General features: G+C 73.5%; 1 protein-coding gene and 13 non-coding genes across 14 annotated transcripts; 7 read left to right on the top strand and 7 right to left on the bottom strand.

Moving 5' to 3' along the window:
* Positions 1-673: 673 nt before the first annotated feature.
* On the bottom strand, positions 674-745 carry TRNAD-GUC. The gene has a single exon. It is a non-coding gene; the product is annotated as a tRNA-Asp (tRNA).
* Positions 746-1,258: 513 nt separating this feature from the next.
* Positions 1,259-1,341, top strand: TRNAL-CAG. The gene has a single exon. It is a non-coding gene; the product is annotated as a tRNA-Leu (tRNA).
* Positions 1,342-2,881: 1,540 nt separating this feature from the next.
* TRNAG-GCC lies at positions 2,882-2,952 on the top strand. Its single transcript has one exon. It is a non-coding gene; the product is annotated as a tRNA-Gly (tRNA).
* A 3,609-nt stretch (positions 2,953-6,561) lies between these two features.
* TRNAE-CUC lies at positions 6,562-6,633 on the bottom strand. The gene has a single exon. It is a non-coding gene; the product is annotated as a tRNA-Glu (tRNA).
* A 312-nt stretch (positions 6,634-6,945) lies between these two features.
* TRNAG-UCC lies at positions 6,946-7,017 on the bottom strand. The gene has a single exon. It is a non-coding gene; the product is annotated as a tRNA-Gly (tRNA).
* Positions 7,018-7,761: 744 nt separating this feature from the next.
* Positions 7,762-7,833, bottom strand: TRNAD-GUC. The gene has a single exon. It is a non-coding gene; the product is annotated as a tRNA-Asp (tRNA).
* Positions 7,834-8,346: 513 nt separating this feature from the next.
* TRNAL-CAG lies at positions 8,347-8,429 on the top strand. Its single transcript has one exon. It is a non-coding gene; the product is annotated as a tRNA-Leu (tRNA).
* A 1,537-nt stretch (positions 8,430-9,966) lies between these two features.
* TRNAG-GCC lies at positions 9,967-10,037 on the top strand. Its single transcript has one exon. It is a non-coding gene; the product is annotated as a tRNA-Gly (tRNA).
* Positions 10,038-11,525: 1,488 nt separating this feature from the next.
* On the top strand, positions 11,526-18,616 carry LOC123928263 (trithorax group protein osa-like). The gene is made up of 9 exons (XM_045983343.1): positions 11,526-11,617; positions 12,893-13,064; positions 13,253-13,539; positions 13,864-15,220; positions 15,358-15,494; positions 15,543-16,101; positions 16,268-16,677; positions 17,359-17,530; positions 17,675-18,616. The coding sequence occupies exons 1-9, from the start codon at positions 11,526-11,528 to the stop codon at positions 18,614-18,616; spliced, it is 4,128 nt and encodes a 1,375-aa protein (XP_045839299.1).
* TRNAE-CUC lies at positions 13,650-13,721 on the bottom strand. Its single transcript has one exon. It is a non-coding gene; the product is annotated as a tRNA-Glu (tRNA).
* Positions 14,032-14,103, bottom strand: TRNAG-UCC. Its single transcript has one exon. It is a non-coding gene; the product is annotated as a tRNA-Gly (tRNA).
* TRNAD-GUC lies at positions 14,848-14,919 on the bottom strand. The gene has a single exon. It is a non-coding gene; the product is annotated as a tRNA-Asp (tRNA).
* Positions 15,433-15,515, top strand: TRNAL-CAG. Its single transcript has one exon. It is a non-coding gene; the product is annotated as a tRNA-Leu (tRNA).
* Positions 17,059-17,129, top strand: TRNAG-GCC. Its single transcript has one exon. It is a non-coding gene; the product is annotated as a tRNA-Gly (tRNA).
* Positions 18,617-19,081: the final 465 nt, after the last annotated feature.

The following is a 19,081-nucleotide window of genomic DNA, read 5'->3' as shown; positions in this document are numbered from 1 at the left end:
GCCTCGGCGGCCCAGCGCGCCGCGGCCCTGCCCCGACGACCCGCCGGTCCACAGCGCCGCGCAGCTGCTCGCGCCAGCAGAGGCCGCCCGGCGTCCCACCCGCGCCAGCCCCACGCGGCTGGGCGGCTCCCCGGGCCCGCCCGCCACCCGCCCTTGGGGGGCGCTCCGGGGACCACCCCCGCCCCCACCACGCCCCCTCTGCCGGCCGGGAAACCCCGTCCCCCGAGATCCGCCTCCCTCCCGCCACGCGCTCGCCCCGGCCCTTCTCCACAGGCTGCTGGGTGAGGCCACATCCCGCGCCCACGGAGGACCCCACCCAGCCGCGGCCCACCCGTCCCCCGCGTCCCGCCCCGTCCCGTCCGGTCCCCTCCATCCGTCCTCCGCCCCCGCCCCGCCCAGACCGGGCGGCGTCCAATAACCGGGGAGCCCGGGGTGGCCCGGGCACGACGGAAGGCCCTGGCTGGGCTGTGGCGAGCCCGCCGGCGCGCCGCCCCGACGCCGAGGAAGGCAAAAGGGTGGCGGTGGTCGACGGTGAGCAGGCCGGGCGGCCGTCGTGGCCCTGGCGGCCTCTGGCCGCACGCCGGAGGGAGGAGGACAAGGGCCCTGGCGGGGCAAGCGTTTGCGCGGAGCGGGGGCGGCGCCGGCGGCGCCCAAAAAGGGCGTCTCGCCTCGCCTCCCCGTCGGGGAATCGAACCCCGGTCTCCCGCGTGACAGGCGGGGATACTCACCACTATACTAACGAGGACGGCGGCGGCCGTTCGGCCGCCCGACCCCTCTCCGCCTGCCTGCCCACGCCTACCCCTGCCCTCGACGCCCTGCTTTCCACAGGCGCCCGCCGCGGGCCGCACCGGACCCGACCCCAAACCAACGTCGTCCGCCGTCCCAGCAGCCCCCCTGCCCGGCTCGGGACGGACCCCGGACCCGGACGCCGGCCCAACACTCCCAGCGCGCCACGGCCTCTGCCCTGCCGGGCGCGGATCGCGCGGGGAGAAGCCGCCCCACAGGACAAGCGAGGCTGCGACCAGGAGGACGGGCGCCCAGGAAGGGCAGAGGCCGAGGAGGGAGAGGGGGAGGAGCTGGGGGCGGCGGCGAGAGAGGCGGGCCCGACGCCGCCCTCTGGGCGCGCGCCGGGGGATGTGCGAGGGCGGCGGCGGCGGCGGCGCGCGTCCCGTCCCTGGCGCAGCCACACCGCCGCCAGCCAGCGGCAGCCTTCGCGCCGGGTCCCAGCCAGGCGAGCGGCGACGCGCCCAGCCCCGCCGTCAGGATGGCCGAGCGGTCTAAGGCGCTGCGTTCAGGTCGCAGTCTCCCCTGGAGGCGTGGGTTCGAATCCCACTCCTGACAGGCCCACCTTTTGGCCTGCCCTACCAGGGCACGGGACCCCGCGGGCCTGGGCCACGCCCTCCGGCAAGCCCTGTCCTTGCCTGGCGGGCCGCTGCGGCCCTACACCCCGGCGCAAGGGGCCCAGGACGGAGCTCGGACGCCTGGACCCTCCGGACCACAGGCTTGGCGCGCACACGCCCTCGTCCACCCTCTCGCGCGCCTCTCTCACCTGATCCCACAGCCGCAGGCCTGGGCAACTCCCTCCTCGCCCGCTTGCCGAGGGCTGCGTTCTTGCCCCTCCCACCGGCCCCTGCAGACCAGCGGCGTGCGCCAGTGCCGAAAGCCCTCCGCCCTCGCTTCTCCCGCCCACGGGTGCCCGCTGAACAGTGCTTCGCTCTCAGAGCCCTGCGCTTCCGCCACCAGGAGCACGGTGGGGGACGAGCACCCTGCCCTTCCCGCCCGGCCCCCGTTCCATTCTCGCCACACCCCACTCAGGTGGCCCGCGCTGCCCTGGACGCCTTACCCTGGCCACACCCGCCTGCCTCCGGCCGGGGACCCAGGCCGCCCAGCCATCTGCTCGCGGGCCCACCACACGGCCCTGCCTTCGGTGGGCCTGGCCCAGGAGTCCAACCCGGCATGAGTGCTCCGCCGAGCGCTGGGCGGAAGGAAGCCCTGCATCCCCAGGCCTCCCACCTGGGCGCCCCAAGCCCGGCCCCCCCCCCCCCCCGGCCTGGACCCGAGGACCCCAGCGGCGCTCCCTCACCGCGCTCCCTGTCCGCCAGATAGCCAGCAGCCCCGAGCGGCCGAGGGCTCCTGCCTCTCCACCACCGGCCCGAGTTGGACCCCCAGGGAGAGCTGCGGGCCAGAGCTCAGACCCTCAGCGCTCCTCGGCCACGCTCGCGGCGCTCCGGGGCCTCCATCTCCTACACACGACACGCGTGCGGCGCGCACGAGCCCCCGCGGACACCCACCCAACCACCCCCACACACCCACCCACACTCACGCCACCCCATGGCACCCCACGTGTGCGCACACTCAACCGCAGCTCCGTTCCCCAGCCCCGCGGGATCGCGCCCACGCGGCACGGGCGGGAAAGCCATCCGCCAAAGGGCCTGTGGGTCCGGCGGAGAGTAGCCGCCCAAGGGAACGGCGGTGCTCAGCTGCACCTGCCCCAGATGATCGCCCGCGCTGGGTGGGGTTGGGGTTCTGGCCGGGCTTGGCCCTGGCGGCGGCCCTGGACCAGGGAGAAAAGGCAGGAGGAGCCTAGTCCGCCTCCGGGCGACTGTGCCTCGCTCGGCCCATCTCTGCCGCGGCCGCCGCTCCCAAGCGCTCTAGACGTGCGTGCAGCCTCCTCTCTGGACCACGCGGCCGCCTCCTGCTCCAGCGGAACAGGAGGCTCACACGACTGGCTCTGGCCCTGGTCCTGACCCCCGCCCTGGCCCTGGCCCTGGTCCTGACCGCCGCCCTGGCCCTGGCCCTGGCCCTGGCCCTGGCTCCGTTTCTGGCCCTGGCTCCGGCCCGGACCGCTGTTTGGAGCCGTCGGTTGACCACCGCCATCGGTGCATGGGTGGTTCAGTGGTAGAATTCTCGCCTGCCACGCGGGAGGCCCGGGTTCGATTCCCGGCCCATGCAGCACGCCGTCCCCTTTTGGCCCTGCAGCCCCAGCGCACAGAAGGGCTTCCTCTCTCCCCGGCTGGAGCCCGCTGGCCTCAGCCAGCTCGGCTCCTTCCCGGGAGCCCTGCCCCTGCCCCGACGCCCCTTCCCTTCCTCTCCGCTTCGCTGGCCCAGGGGACCAAACTCAACCCACACCCCAAGGCCCCGGGCCCGCCTACACGCTCTCCTTGCCCCTTTGCTCTTCAAGACCTCAGCACCCGGGGCCCTTCCGGCACTGCCGCCACGGCCCCCCCACCACCACACACCCACCCGCCCCGCAGCGCGCCCACGCGGGCGCCTCGCCCCACCTCCACGCCTTTCGCCACACTTGCTCGCTCCCTGCCTCACTCCACCCACGGCCCCAAGGTTCTCCTCTCTTGGCAAAACCAGGAGCCATGAACTTGCCACCCCTAGCGCTGATACATCCCATTCCCCCACAGGGACCCTCACAAACTCTCTTGGACGCACCCCTGGCAGCCGCCCCGCCCCCCCCCCGCACCTCCCCCCCCCCACCCCCGTCCCCAGCCCCCTGCGCTCTATATCCTGTCGCTGCCCCAGCGAGGCCCACTCCGCCGGGCTCCCAACCCGAAGACCACCGCCGGCACCAAGCTCCCCCTCCAGCACCGCCAACCTTCCCTTCTCGGCAACAGCAGCAGCCGTGGCAGTGGCGGCGGAGCCACCAAGCCCACCAGCGTGGCAGCGCCTGGACCGCTGCCAGCACCAGGGCCAGCACCCCTGCGGCCGCCGCCAACGCCACCACCGCCACCTGCAGGACCAAGCCCACCGCCACCACACCGCCACGGGCTCCGTGGCCAACAGCACTCAAGTCCTTCACCATCACCGACGCCGTCACCGACGCCGTCACCAACTGGACCCCGTCCAGCTCCAGCGTATCGCCGCGGGCATCCGTGCCAACGGCGCCCAGTCCTCCACCGTCCGTTCGGCCACCCCGCGCCCCACCCAGTCCACCACCCATCCCCAGTACCAGCGGCGGCAGGACCTAGACCACCATCGCCACGCCGGCTCCCGCACCGCCGCCCACAGCACTGCCTCCTTCACCGTCCCGCCGCCATCAGCAGCACGACCGGGTCCACCGTGTGACCCGTGCAGCAGCATAGGCTTCGTCACCAACAGCACCGAAGTCCTCCTCCTCCTCCCACTCCACCGCCACCACCCCGGCACGGACAGCACGGCCCACGGTTCCGACGCCGGCCCCGTCCCCGCCACCGCCGAGGTCGCCGCCGCCGCCAGGACCATCGACACCACCACCACGGCAGCTCGCGGACCGTCACCGATGGACGGCAAAGGTCCACCACTACCGTCCTCACCCGGTCGCTCACACCCAGCAACACGAGGACCAGCGCAGCCTGCGCCGCCGCCCCTGCCAGCCCCTCCTGCCCCAACATCCCCACACCTGTCCCCGGCCTCCACGGCCCCTCCTAGCCACGTCCTGATCCGGGGGAAATGATCCAGCGTCGCCTTGGTGCCTTTGGCCTCTCGGAATCCCAACCCCAGGACGACCCCCGAGACGTGACCTGTCGTCCCGATGACAGGCGGTTGAGATCTCCAGGGGGCGGTGGATCTCCCCTCAGACGCGCCCCCCCACCCACCACCGCTAGGCCTGGTCCCAGATGCGGTCTGCTCACTCTGTCTGTTGCCCTTGCCTGCCTGCCCGCCCGCCCGCCCGCTTCCCACCCACGCCCCTTGGACCCCACCCATGGGCCCCACGCCACCACCCAGCACGGTCCCAGCAAAGCACAGCAGAGCAGAGCAGAGCACAGCAGAGCAGTCTTTGCCGCCCCCCACACCTCCTCCTCCTGGGTCCTTCCCACCACGGGGGAGCCTCCAGCCCTCTCGCAGGGCACCGGGGCACGCTCCCCACCACTCGCCGCCCGCCTGCTGCTCCCGCCAGCCTCCGGTCTCCACCCGCCCCTTGTAGCCCCCACCCACCTCTCACCCTCAAGGCCGGCACTCGGTCTCCGCCTCCCACGGGATCCTCAGGCACACTCCGCCCCTCTGTGCCCTCCCCTCCCTCGCATCTCATTCTCCTGCACAGGTGCACACACGTGCCGGGCAAGGAGCTGGGCAAGGGGCCCCTGCCGCCCCAAGCCTCTGCAGAGACCCTGCCCGAGTGGCCAGCCACGGTCTCCCCCGGGTCCCACCAGACCCACGGTTCCTCGCCCCGCTCCTCCCCCGTCAACACACACACCCGTGCTGCTCCCAGACCTCCCCTCTTTCTGGGATCCTTTTCACCCTGTGCCCTCACCCCCGTGGGAGGCCACCCAGGGCAGCCAACACCTTGATCCTGCCCTATCCCCCTCCGCCGCTGACTCGACCCCCCACCCCCACACAGCCACCCCCACGCGAGGGTGCAGAGGGGCCTTCCTGGGACGACGGGAAGGATCTGGGCGCTCACAGGGGCTCCTTCCCACCGCTGCCCCGACCTCATCCCGGTCCTGCGGGTGGGCTGCTGTGGCAGGTTGGGGCGGCGCACGGGCTGTCCGCTGGGGCTCTGTAGGAGACCGTCTCTGAGTGGACCGCAAACCCCCTGCGGACGAGGGGTGCGAGCGCTGGCGGGAAGGAGACTGTGCCCTGTGACTGAGCCGGAGGAGCATCCGCACAAGAGGACACCCCGGGGAACGGGGTGGAGAGAGGGGCGGAGGAGATCGGGGCTAGGTGGGCCCGAAGGCGCCCGTGGGAAAGACCGGAGGGGAAGACAGGTGTTGCAGGGAACACCCTGGCCACTTTGCCTTGGATTCAGGCGACTGGTGACGCGGTTGGCCCCAAGCCCACCCTGTGTGTGCGTCCGGTGTGCCTCCACCGCCTCGCAGCGGCAGGGCTGTTGGCTTCTCCCCGGCGGCCTTCTGCATCTCCCCGCTCGCCAACCTCCGCTGCCCGGGGGCCGGGCTACCCGGACGCGCCCAGATTCGCTTTGCCCACTCCACGTGCCGGGCGCCGCGGTGTGCCTCTCTGCTCCCATCCCGGCTGGAGCCCGCCACCCAGGTGACCCACACCCGCCGGCGCCGGGGAGACGCCGCCAGCCCCGGGGGTGGCCGGTGCTGTGGAAGCTGGCCCCAGCGGTGGCTGGCCCGAGGGTGGGGGGCGAGGGAGGGGACCAGGGGCTCCAGCAGGTGACCCGACTCCCACTCCCACCGCCCCCTCCTCTTCAAGGCACCCACGCCGCCAACTAGCACCTCAGGAAGCAGCAAGGGGTCGCTGGTCACGGGCGGCCCCGGTGTGCCGCGGGAGAGTCCAAGTCCCTGCGGTGGCCGTCCGTCCCGGCGTCTGTTGGGGGCCCCTCCGCGGGGACAGAGGCGGCCGCGGCCTCTGGGGTGGTGTCCGAGGGGCGAAGGGGGGGCGCGGGGGCAGGTGAGCGTCCAGGGGAGGCGCGGAAGTCCCACCCCACCTGCGAGGCCAAAAGGCTTGGCCTGGCCGACGCGACAGGGCAAGGCTCGGGCTGGACGGGGCGGCTGGCCTGGTGCGGGCGCCCTGGCCACGGGGCCAGGGAGAAGCCATGGAGCTTGGGCTAAAAGGGGGTGCGTGCCGATGCGCTGCGGAGGTGGGTAGGCCGAGAGGAAGAAGAAAGGCTTCCCTGACCGGGAATCGAACCCGGGCCGCGGCGGTGAGAGCGCCGAATCCTAACCACTAGACCACCAGGGAGCGTCGGGTGCCGCGCCTGGCCCGCACCCCCTGGACCCGGCGCCTCCATCCCACCCGCTCGCCTCTGCTTGGGCTCCGGGGCCCCTGCCTGGCCACCGCCAGCCACCCCCCCCCGCCCTGCCAATCCGCCTGCCCCGCTGGCAGCGCCCTCAAAACGCCGTGCGCCTCCTCCCCTGCCACCGGCGCTCAACCTGCGGACCCGCTCCGGCCGCCTCAGCACCGCAGCGCGCCGGCCTCGGGGGCGCTCCGGGCTCCCGGCTGCCATGGGGCCTGGCCACCGGGGCCCTGGAGACGCGCAAAAGGTTGGCCAGCTGCGTTGGCCGGGAATCGAACCCGGGTCAACTGCTTGGAAGGCAGCTATGCTCACCACTATACCACCAACGCTGCACAGCCCGGGCCGCCCCCAGACGCCGGCCCAGGGTTCGCCCCGGCGTCTGCACGCGGCTCTGGTCACCGCCTCGGCGGCCCAGCGCGCCGCGGCCCTGCCCCGACGACCCGCCGGTCCACAGCGCCGCGCAGCTGCTCGCGCCAGCAGAGGCCGCCCGGCGTCCCACCCGCGCCAGCCCCACGCGGCTGGGCGGCTCCCCGGGCCCGCCCGCCACCCGCCCTTGGGGGGCGCTCCGGGGACCACCCCCGCCCCCACCACGCCCCCTCTGCCGGCCGGGAAACCCCGTCCCCCGAGATCCGCCTCCCTCCCGCCACGCGCTCGCCCCGGCCCTTCTCCACAGGCTGCTGGGTGAGGCCACATCCCGCGCCCACGGAGGACCCCACCCAGCCGCGGCCCACCCGTCCCCCGCGTCCCGCCCCGTCCCGTCCGGTCCCCTCCATCCGTCCTCCGCCCCCGCCCCGCCCAGACCGGGCGGCGTCCAATAACCGGGGAGCCCGGGGTGGCCCGGGCACGACGGAAGGCCCTGGCTGGGCTGTGGCGAGCCCGCCGGCGCGCCGCCCCGACGCCGAGGAAGGCAAAAGGGTGGCGGTGGTCGACGGTGAGCAGGCCGGGCGGCCGTCGTGGCCCTGGCGGCCTCTGGCCGCACGCCGGAGGGAGGAGGACAAGGGCCCTGGCGGGGCAAGCGTTTGCGCGGAGCGGGGGCGGCGCCGGCGGCGCCCAAAAAGGGCGTCTCGCCTCGCCTCCCCGTCGGGGAATCGAACCCCGGTCTCCCGCGTGACAGGCGGGGATACTCACCACTATACTAACGAGGACGGCGGCGGCCGTTCGGCCGCCCGACCCCTCTCCGCCTGCCTGCCCACGCCTACCCCTGCCCTCGACGCCCTGCTTTCCACAGGCGCCCGCCGCGGGCCGCACCGGACCCGACCCCAAACCAACGTCGTCCGCCGTCCCAGCAGCCCCCCTGCCCGGCTCGGGACGGACCCCGGACCCGGACGCCGGCCCAACACTCCCAGCGCGCCACGGCCTCTGCCCTGCCGGGCGCGGATCGCGCGGGGAGAAGCCGCCCCACAGGACAAGCGAGGCTGCGACCAGGAGGACGGGCGCCCAGGAAGGGCAGAGGCCGAGGAGGGAGAGGGGGAGGAGCTGGGGGCGGCGGCGAGAGAGGCGGGCCCGACGCCGCCCTCTGGGCGCGCGCCGGGGGATGTGCGAGGGCGGCGGCGGCGGCGGCGCGCGTCCCGTCCCTGGCGCAGCCACACCGCCGCCAGCCAGCGGCAGCCTTCGCGCCGGGTCCCAGCCAGGCGAGCGGCGACGCGCCCAGCCCCGCCGTCAGGATGGCCGAGCGGTCTAAGGCGCTGCGTTCAGGTCGCAGTCTCCCCTGGAGGCGTGGGTTCGAATCCCACTCCTGACAGGCCCACCTTTTGGCCTGCCCTACCAGGGCACGGGACCCCGCGGGCCTGGGCCACGCCCTCCGGCAAGCCCTGTCCTTGCCTGGCGGGCCGCTGCGGCCCTACACCCCGGCGCAAGGGGCCCAGGACGGAGCTCGGACGCCTGGACCCTCCGGACCACAGGCTTGGCGCGCACACGCCCTCGTCCACCCTCTCGCGCGCCTCTCTCACCTGATCCCACAGCCGCAGGCCTGGGCAACTCCCTCCTCGCCCGCTTGCCGAGGGCTGCGTTCTTGCCCCTCCCACCGGCCCCTGCAGACCAGCGGCGTGCGCCAGTGCCGAAAGCCCTCCGCCCTCGCTTCTCCCGCCCACGGGTGCCCGCTGAACAGTGCTTCGCTCTCAGAGCCCTGCGCTTCCGCCACCAGGAGCACGGTGGGGGACGAGCACCCTGCCCTTCCCGCCCGGCCCCCGTTCCATTCTCGCCACACCCCACTCAGGTGGCCCGCGCTGCCCTGGACGCCTTACCCTGGCCACACCCGCCTGCCTCCGGCCGGGGACCCAGGCCGCCCAGCCATCTGCTCGCGGGCCCACCACACGGCCCTGCCTTCGGTGGGCCTGGCCCAGGAGTCCAACCCGGCATGAGTGCTCCGCCGAGCGCTGGGCGGAAGGAAGCCCTGCATCCCCAGGCCTCCCACCTGGGCGCCCCAAGCCCGGCCCCCCCCCCCCGGCCTGGACCCGAGGACCCCAGCGGCGCTCCCTCACCGCGCTCCCTGTCCGCCAGATAGCCAGCAGCCCCGAGCGGCCGAGGGCTCCTGCCTCTCCACCACCGGCCCGAGTTGGACCCCCAGGGAGAGCTGCGGGCCAGAGCTCAGACCCTCAGCGCTCCTCGGCCACGCTCGCGGCGCTCCGGGGCCTCCATCTCCTACACACGACACGCGTGCGGCGCGCACGAGCCCCCGCGGACACCCACCCAACCACCCCCACACACCCACCCACACTCACGCCACCCCATGGCACCCCACGTGTGCGCACACTCAACCGCAGCTCCGTTCCCCAGCCCCGCGGGATCGCGCCCACGCGGCACGGGCGGGAAAGCCATCCGCCAAAGGGCCTGTGGGTCCGGCGGAGAGTAGCCGCCCAAGGGAACGGCGGTGCTCAGCTGCACCTGCCCCAGATGATCGCCCGCGCTGGGTGGGGTTGGGGTTCTGGCCGGGCTTGGCCCTGGCGGCGGCCCTGGACCAGGGAGAAAAGGCAGGAGGAGCCTAGTCCGCCTCCGGGCGACTGTGCCTCGCTCGGCCCATCTCTGCCGCGGCCGCCGCTCCCAAGCGCTCTAGACGTGCGTGCAGCCTCCTCTCTGGACCACGCGGCCGCCTCCTGCTCCAGCGGAACAGGAGGCTCACACGACTGGCTCTGGCCCTGGTCCTGACCCCCGCCCTGGCCCTGGCCCTGGTCCTGACCGCCGCCCTGGCCCTGGCCCTGGCCCTGGCCCTGGCTCCGGTTCTGGCCCTGGCTCCGGCCCGGACCGCTGTTTGGAGCCGTCGGTTGACCACCGCCATCGGTGCATGGGTGGTTCAGTGGTAGAATTCTCGCCTGCCACGCGGGAGGCCCGGGTTCGATTCCCGGCCCATGCAGCACGCCGTCCCCTTTTGGCCCTGCAGCCCCAGCGCACAGAAGGGCTTCCTCTCTCCCCGGCTGGAGCCCGCTGGCCTCAGCCAGCTCGGCTCCTTCCCGGGAGCCCTGCCCCTGCCCCGACGCCCCTTCCCTTCCTCTCCGCTTCGCTGGCCCAGGGGACCAAACTCAACCCACACCCCAAGGCCCCGGGCCCGCCTACACGCTCTCCTTGCCCCTTTGCTCTTCAAGACCTCAGCACCCGGGGCCCTTCCGGCACTGCCGCCACGGCCCCCCCACCACCACACACCCACCCGCCCCGCAGCGCGCCCACGCGGGCGCCTCGCCCCACCTCCACGCCTTTCGCCACACTTGCTCGCTCCCTGCCTCACTCCACCCACGGCCCCAAGGTTCTCCTCTCTTGGCAAAACCAGGAGCCATGAACTTGCCACCCCTAGCGCTGATACATCCCATTCCCCCACAGGGACCCTCACAAACTCTCTTGGACGCACCCCCGGCAGCCGCCCCGCCCCCCCCCCCCGCACCTCCCCCCCCCCCACCCCCGTCCCCAGCCCCCTGCGCTCTATATCCTGTCGCTGCCCCAGCGAGGCCCACTCCGCCGGGCTCCCAACCCGAAGACCACCGCCGGCACCAAGCTCCCCCTCCAGCACCGCCAACCTTCCCTTCTCGGCAACAGCAGCAGCCGTGGCACTGGCGGCGGAGCCACCAAGCCCACCAGCGTGGCAGCGCCTGGACCGCTGCCAGCACCAGGGCCAGCACCCCTGCGGCCGCCGCCAACGCCACCACCGCCACCTGCAGGACCAAGCCCACCGCCACCACACCGCCACGGGCTCCGTGGCCAACAGCACTCAAGTCCTTCACCATCACCGACGCCGTCACCGACGCCGTCACCAACTGGACCCCGTCCAGCTCCAGCGTATCGCCGCGGGCATCCGTGCCAACGGCGCCCAGTCCTCCACCGTCCGTTCGGCCACCCCGCGCCCCACCCAGTCCACCACCCATCCCCAGTACCAGCGGCGGCAGGACCTAGACCACCATCGCCACGCCGGCTCCCGCACCGCCGCCCACAGCACTGCCTCCTTCACCGTCCCGCCGCCATCAGCAGCACGACCGGGTCCACCGTGTGACCCGTGCAGCAGCATAGGCTTCGTCACCAACAGCACCGAAGTCCTCCTCCTCCTCCCACTCCACCGCCACCACCCCGGCACGGACAGCACGGCCCACGGTTCCGACGCCGGCCCCGTCCCCGCCACCGCCGAGGTCGCCGCCGCCGCCAGGACCATCGACACCACCACCACGGCAGCTCGCGGACCGTCACCGATGGACGGCAAAGGTCCACCACTACCGTCCTCACCCGGTCGCTCACACCCAGCAACACGAGGTCCAGCGCAGCCTGCGCCGCCGCCCCTGCCAGCCCCTCCTGCCCCAACATCCCCACACCTGTCCCCGGCCTCCACGGCCCCTCCTAGCCACGTCCTGATCCGGGGGAAATGATCCAGCGTCGCCTTGGTGCCTTTGGCCTCTCGGAATCCCAACCCCAGGACGACCCCCGAGACGTGACCTGTCGTCCCGATGACAGGCGGTTGAGATCTCCAGGGGGCGGTGGATCTCCCCTCAGACGCGCCCCCCCACCCACCACCGCTAGGCCTGGTCCCAGATGCGGTCTGCTCACTCTGTCTGTTGCCCTTGCCTGCCTGCCCGCCCGCCCGCCCGCTTCCCACCCACGCCCCTTCGACCCCACCCATGGGCCCCACGCCACCACCCAGCACGGTCCCAGCAAAGCACAGCAGAGCAGAGCAGAGCACAGCAGAGCAGTCTTTGCCGCCCCCCACACCTCCTCCTCCTGGGTCCTTCCCACCACGGGGGAGCCTCCAGCCCTCTCGCAGGGCACCGGGGCACGCTCCCCACCACTCGCCGCCCGCCTGCTGCTCCCGCCAGCCTCCGGTCTCCACCCGCCCCTTGTAGCCCCCACCCACCTCTCACCCTCAAGGCCGGCACTCGGTCTCCGCCTCCCACGGGATCCTCAGGCACACTCCGCCCCTCTGTGCCCTCCCCTCCCTCGCATCTCATTCTCCTGCACAGGTGCACACACGTGCCGGGCAAGGAGCTGGGCAAGGGGCCCCTGCCGCCCCAAGCCTCTGCAGAGACCCTGCCCGAGTGGCCAGCCACGGTCTCCCCCGGGTCCCACCAGACCCACGGTTCCTCGCCCCGCTCCTCCCCCGTCAACACACACACCCGTGCTGCTCCCAGACCTCCCCTCTTTCTGGGATCCTTTTCACCCTGTGCCCTCACCCCCGTGGGAGGCCACCCAGGGCAGCCAACACCTTGATCCTGCCCTATCCCCCTCCGCCGCTGACTCGACCCCCCACCCCCACACAGCCACCCCCACGCGAGGGTGCAGAGGGGCCTTCCTGGGACGACGGGAAGGATCTGGGCGCTCACAGGGGCTCCTTCCCACCGCTGCCCCGACCTCATCCCGGTCCTGCGGGTGGGCTGCTGTGGCAGGTTGGGGCGGCGCACGGGCTGTCCGCTGGGGCTCTGTAGGAGACCGTCTCTGAGTGGACCGCAAACCCCCTGCGGACGAGGGGTGCGAGCGCTGGCGGGAAGGAGACTGTGCCCTGTGACTGAGCCGGAGGAGCATCCGCACAAGAGGACACCCCGGGGAACGGGGTGGAGAGAGGGGCGGAGGAGATCGGGGCTAGGTGGGCCCGAAGGCGCCCGTGGGAAAGACCGGAGGGGAAGACAGGTGTTGCAGGGAACACCCTGGCCACTTTGCCTTGGATTCAGGCGACTGGTGACGCGGTTGGCCCCAAGCCCACCCTGTGTGTGCGTCCGGTGTGCCTCCACCGCCTCGCAGCGGCAGGGCTGTTGGCTTCTCCCCGGCGGCCTTCTGCATCTCCCCGCTCGCCAACCTCCGCTGCCCGGGGGCCGGGCTACCCGGACGCGCCCAGATTCGCTTTGCCCACTCCACGTGCCGGGCGCCGCGGTGTGCCTCTCTGCTCCCATCCCGGCTGGAGCCCGCCACCCAGGTGACCCACACCCGCCGGCGCCGGGGAGACGCCGCCAGCCCCGGGGGTGGCCGGTGCTGTGGAAGCTGGCCCCAGCGGTGGCTGGCCCGAGGGTGGGGGGCGAGGGAGGGGACCAGGGGCTCCAGCAGGTGACCCGACTCCCACTCCCACCGCCCCCTCCTCTTCAAGGCACCCACGCCGCCAACTAGCACCTCAGGAAGCAGCAAGGGGTCGCTGGTCACGGGCGGCCCCGGTGTGCCGCGGGAGAGTCCAAGTCCCTGCGGTGGCCGTCCGTCCCGGCGTCTGTTGGGGGCCCCTCCGCGGGGACAGAGGCGGCCGTGGCCTCTGGGGTGGTGTCCGAGGGGCGAAGGGGGGGCGCGGGGGCAGGTGAGCGTCCAGGGGAGGCGCGGAAGTCCCACCCCACCTGCGAGGCCAAAAGGCTTGGCCTGGCCGACGCGACAGGGCAAGGCTCGGGCTGGACGGGGCGGCTGGCCTGGTGCGGGCGCCCTGGCCACGGGGCCAGGGAGAAGCCATGGAGCTTGGGCTAAAAGGGGGTGCGTGCCGATGCGCTGCGGAGGTGGGTAGGCCGAGAGGAAGAAGAAAGGCTTCCCTGACCGGGAATCGAACCCGGGCCGCGGCGGTGAGAGCGCCGAATCCTAACCACTAGACCACCAGGGAGCGTCGGGTGCCGCGCCTGGCCCGCACCCCCTGGACCCGGCGCCTCCATCCCACCCGCTCGCCTCTGCTTGGGCTCCGGGGCCCCTGCCTGGCCACCGCCAGCCACCCCCCCGCCCTGCCAATCCGCCTGCCCCGCTGGCAGCGCCCTCAAAACGCCGTGCGCCTCCTCCCCTGCCACCGGCGCTCAACCTGCGGACCCGCTCCGGCCGCCTCAGCACCGCAGCGCGCCGGCCTCGGGGCCGCTCCGGGCTCCCGGCTGCCATGGGGCCTGGCCACCGGGGCCCTGGAGACGCGCAAAAGGTTGGCCAGCTGCGTTGGCCGGGAATCGAACCCGGGTCAACTGCTTGGAAGGCAGCTATGCTCACCACTATACCACCAACGCTGCACAGCCCGGGCCGCCCCCAGACGCCGGCCCAGGGTTCGCCCCGGCGTCTGCACGCGGCTCTGGTCACCGCCTCGGCGGCCCAGCGCGCCGCGGCCCTGCCCCGACGACCCGCCGGTCCACAGCGCCGCGCAGCTGCTCGCGCCAGCAGAGGCCGCCCGGCGTCCCACCCGCGCCAGCCCCACGCGGCTGGGCGGCTCCCCGGGCCCGCCCGCCACCCGCCCTTGGGGGGCGCTCCGGGGACCACCCCCGCCCCCACCACGCCCCCTCTGCCGGCCGGGAAACCCCGTCCCCCGAGATCCGCCTCCCTCCCGCCACGCGCTCGCCCCGGCCCTTCTCCACAGGCTGCTGGGTGAGGCCACATCCCGCGCCCACGGAGGACCCCACCCAGCCGCGGCCCACCCGTCCCCCGCGTCCCGCCCCGTCCCGTCCGGTCCCCTCCATCCGTCCTCCGCCCCCGCCCCGCCCAGACCGGGCGGCGTCCAATAACCGGGGAGCCCGGGGTGGCCCGGGCACGACGGAAGGCCCTGGCTGGGCTGTGGCGAGCCCGCCGGCGCGCCGCCCCGACGCCGAGGAAGGCAAAAGGGTGGCGGTGGTCGACGGTGAGCAGGCCGGGCGGCCGTCGTGGCCCTGGCGGCCTCTGGCCGCACGCCGGAGGGAGGAGGACAAGGGCCCTGGCGGGGCAAGCGTTTGCGCGGAGCGGGGGCGGCGCCGGCGGCGCCCAGAAAGGGCGTCTCGCCTCGCCTCCCCGTCGGGGAATCGAACCCCGGTCTCCCGCGTGACAGGCGGGGATACTCACCACTATACTAACGAGGACGGCGGCGGCCGTCCGGCCGCCCGACCCCTCTCCGCCTGCCTGCCCACGCCTACCCCTGCCCTCGACGCCCTGCTTTCCACAGGCGCCCGCCGCGGGCCGCACCGGACCCGACCCCAAACCAACGTCGTCCGCCGTCCCAGCAGCCCCCCTGCCCGGCTCGGGACGGACCCCGGACCCGGACGCCGGCCCAACACTCCCAGCGCGCCACGGCCTCTGCCCTGCCGGGCGCGGATCGCGCGGGGAGAAGCCGCCCCACAGGACAAGCGAGGCTGCGACCAGGAGGACGGGCGCCCAGGAAGGGCAGAGGCCGAGGAGGGAGAGGGGGAGGAGCTGGGGGCGGCGGCGAGAGAGGCGGGCCCGACGCCGCCCTCTGGGCGCGCGCCGGGGGATGTGCGAGGGCGGCGGCGGCGGCGGTGCGCGTCCCGTCCCTGGCGCAGCCACACCGCCGCCAGCCAGCGGCAGCCTTCGCGCCGGGTCCCAGCCAGGCGAGCGGCGACGCGCCCAGCCCCGCCGTCAGGATGGCCGAGCGGTCTAAGGCGCTGCGTTCAGGTCGCAGTCTCCCCTGGAGGCGTGGGTTCGAATCCCACTCCTGACAGGCCCACCTTTTGGCCTGCCCTACCAGGGCACGGGACCCCGCGGGCCTGGGCCACGCCCTCCGGCAAGCCCTGTCCTTGCCTGGCGGGCCGCTGCGGCCCTACACCCCGGCGCAAGGGGCCCAGGACGGAGCTCGGACGCCTGGACCCTCCGGACCACAGGCTTGGCGCGCACACGCCCTCGTCCACCCTCTCGCGCGCCTCTCTCACCTGATCCCACAGCCGCAGGCCTGGGCAACTCCCTCCTCGCCCGCTTGCCGAGGGCTGCGTTCTTGCCCCTCCCACCGGCCCCTGCAGACCAGCGGCGTGCGCCAGTGCCGAAAGCCCTCCGCCCTCGCTTCTCCCGCCCACGGGTGCCCGCTGAACAGTGCTTCGCTCTCAGAGCCCTGCGCTTCCGCCACCAGGAGCACGGTGGGGGACGAGCACCCTGCCCTTCCCGCCCGGCCCCCGTTCCATTCTCGCCACACCCCACTCAGGTGGCCCGCGCTGCCCTGGACGCCTTACCCTGGCCACACCCGCCTGCCTCCGGCCGGGGACCCAGGCCGCCCAGCCATCTGCTCGCGGGCCCACCACACGGCCCTGCCTTCGGTGGGCCTGGCCCAGGAGTCCAACCCGGCATGAGTGCTCCGCCGAGCGCTGGGCGGAAGGAAGCCCTGCATCCCCAGGCCTCCCACCTGGGCGCCCCAAGCCCGGCCCCCCGGCCTGGACCCGAGGACCCCAGCGGCGCTCCCTCACCGCGCTCCCTGTCCGCCAGATAGCCAGCAGCCCCAGGCGGCCGAGGGCTCCTGCCTCTCCACCACCGGCCGGAGTTGGACCCCCAGGGAGAGCTGCGGGCCAGAGCTCAGACCCTCAGCGCTCCTCGGCCACGCTCGCGGCGCTCCGGGGCCTCCATCTCCTACACACGACACGCGTGCGGCGCGCACGAGCCCCCGCGGACACCCACCCAACCACCCCCACACACCCACCCACACTCACGCCACCCCATGGCACCCCACGTGTGCGCACACTCAACCGCAGCTCCGTTCCCCAGCCCCGCGGGATCGCGCCCACGCGGCACGGGCGGGAAAGCCATCCGCCAAAGGGCCTGTGGGTCCGGCGGAGAGTAGCCGCCCAAGGGAACGGCGGTGCTCAGCTGCACCTGCCCCAGATGATCGCCCGCGCTGGGTGGGGTTGGGGTTCTGGCCGGGCTTGGCCCTGGCGGCGGCCCTGGACCAGGGAGAAAAGGCAGGAGGAGCCTAGTCCGCCTCCGGGCGACTGTGCCTCGCTCGGCCCATCTCTGCCGCGGCCGCCGCTCCCAAGCGCTCTAGACGTGCGTGCAGCCTCCTCTCTGGACCACGCGGCCGCCTCCTGCTCCAGCGGAACAGGAGGCTCACACGACTGGCTCTGGCCCTGGTCCTGACCCCCGCCCTGGCCCTGGCCCTGGTCCTGACCGCCGCCCTGGCCCTGGCCCTGGCCCTGGCCCTGGCCCTGGCCCTGGCTCCGGTTCTGGCCCTGGCTCCGGCCCGGACCGCTGTTTGGAGCCGTCGGTTGACCACCGCCATCGGTGCATGGGTGGTTCAGTGGTAGAATTCTCGCCTGCCACGCGGGAGGCCCGGGTTCGATTCCCGGCCCATGCAGCACGCCGTCCCCTTTTGGCCCTGCAGCCCCAGCGCACAGAAGGGCTTCCTCTCTCCCCGGCTGGAGCCCGCTGGCCTCAGCCAGCTCGGCTCCTTCCCGGGAGCCCTGCCCCTGCCCCGACGCCCCTTCCCTTCCTCTCCGCTTCGCTGGCCCAGGGGACCAAACTCAACCCACACCCCAAGGCCCCGGGCCCGCCTACACGCTCTCCTTGCCCCTTTGCTCTTCAAGACCTCAGCACCCGGGGCCCTTCCGGCACTGCCGCCACGGCCCCCCCACCACCACACACCCACCCGCCCCGCAGCGCGCCCACGCGGGCGCCTCGCCCCACCTCCACGCCTTTCGCCACACTTGCTCGCTCCCTGCCTCACTCCACCCACGGCCCCAAGGTTCTCCTCTCTTGGCAAAACCAGGAGCCATGAACTTGCCACCCCTAGCGCTGATACATCCCATTCCCCCACAGGGACCCTCACAAACTCTCTTGGACGCACCCCCGGCAGCCGCCCCGCCCCCCCCCGCACCTCCCCCCCCCCACCCCCGTCCCCAGCCCCCTGCGCTCTATATCCTGTCGCTGCCCCAGCGAGGCCCACTCCGCCGGGCTCCCAACCCGAAGACCACCGCCGGCACCAAGCTCCCCCTCCAGCACCGCCAACCTTCCCTTCTCGGCAACAGCAGCAGCCGTGGCACTGGCGGCGGAGCCACCAAGCCCACCAGCGTGGCAGCGCCTGGACCGCTGCCAGCACCAGGGCCAGCACCCCTGCGGCCGCCGCCAACGCCACCACCGCCACCTACAGGACCAAGCCCACCGCCACCACACCGCCACGGGCTCCGTGGCCAACAGCACTCAATCCTTCACCATCACCGACGCCGTCACCGACGCCGTCACCAACTGGACCCCGTCCAGCTCCAGCGTATCGCCGCGGGCATCCGTGCCAACGGCGCCCAGTCCTCCATCGTCCGTTCGGCCACCCCGCGCCCCACCCTGTCCACCACCCATCCCCAGTACCAGCGGCGGCAGGACCTAGTCCACCATCGCCACGCCGGCTCCCGCACCGCCGCCCACAGCACTGCCTCCTTCACCGTCCCGCCGCCATCAGCAACACGACCGGGTCCACCGTGTGACCCGTGCAGCAGCATAGGCTTCGTCACCAACAGCACCGAAGTCCTCCTCCTCCTCCCACTCCACCGCCACCACCCCGGCACGGACAGCACGGCCCACGGTTCCGACGCTGGCCCCGTCCCCGCCACCGCCGAGGTCGCCGCCGCCGCCAGGACCATCGACACCACCACCACGGCAGCCCGCAGACCGTCACCGATGGACGGCAAAGGTCCACCACCACCGTCCTCACCCGGTCGCTCACACCCAGCAACACGAGGACCAGCGCGGCCTGCGCCGCCGCCCCTGCCAGCCCCTCCTGCCCCAACATCCCCACACCTGTCCCCGGCCTCCACGGCCCCTCCTAGCCACGTCCTGATCCGGGGGAAATGATCCAGCGTCGCCTTGGTGCCTTTGGCCTCTCGGAATCCCAACCCCAGGACGACCCCCGAGACGTGACCGGTCGTCCCGATGACAGGCGGTTGAGATCTCCAGGGGGCGGTGGATCTCCCCTCAGACGCGCCCCCCCCCCGACCACCGCTAGGCCTGGTCCCAGATGCGGTCCGCTCACTCTGTCTGTTGCCCTTGCCTGCCTGCCCGCCCGCCCGCCCGCTTCCCACCCACGCCCCTTGGACCCCAACCATGGGCCCCACGCCACCACCCAGCACGGTCCCAGCAAAGCACAGCAGAGCAGAGCAGAGCACAGCAGAGCAGTCTTTGCCGCCCCCCACACCTCCTCCTCCTGGGTCCTTCCCACCACGGGGGAGCCTCCAGCCCTCTCGCAGGGCACCGGGGCACGCTCCCCACCACTCGCCGCCCGCCTGCTGCTCCCGCCAGCCTCCGGTCTCCACCCGCCCC

This window comes from Meles meles, chromosome 17 (assembly GCF_922984935.1).
Source record: "Meles meles chromosome 17, mMelMel3.1 paternal haplotype, whole genome shotgun sequence".
NCBI classification, from domain to species: Eukaryota; Metazoa; Chordata; class Mammalia; order Carnivora; family Mustelidae; genus Meles; species Meles meles.
Note: the sequence above shows the minus strand (reverse complement) of the source record. Positions and strands in the feature narration are given on the sequence as shown.

Coding starts and splice junctions, on each gene's coding strand:
- LOC123928263 (XM_045983343.1), top strand. CDS start 11,526: ATGATCCAGCGTCGCCTTGGTGCCTTTGGCCTCTCGGAATCCCAACCC. Junction 16,678..17,358: donor CAGATGATCGCCCGCGCTGG/GTGGGGTTGGGG, acceptor TTGCTCTTCAAG/ACCTCAGCACCCGGGGCCCT. Junction 17,531..17,674: donor CCCAAGGTTCTCCTCTCTTG/GCAAAACCAGGA, acceptor CCCCGTCCCCAG/CCCCCTGCGCTCTATATCCT.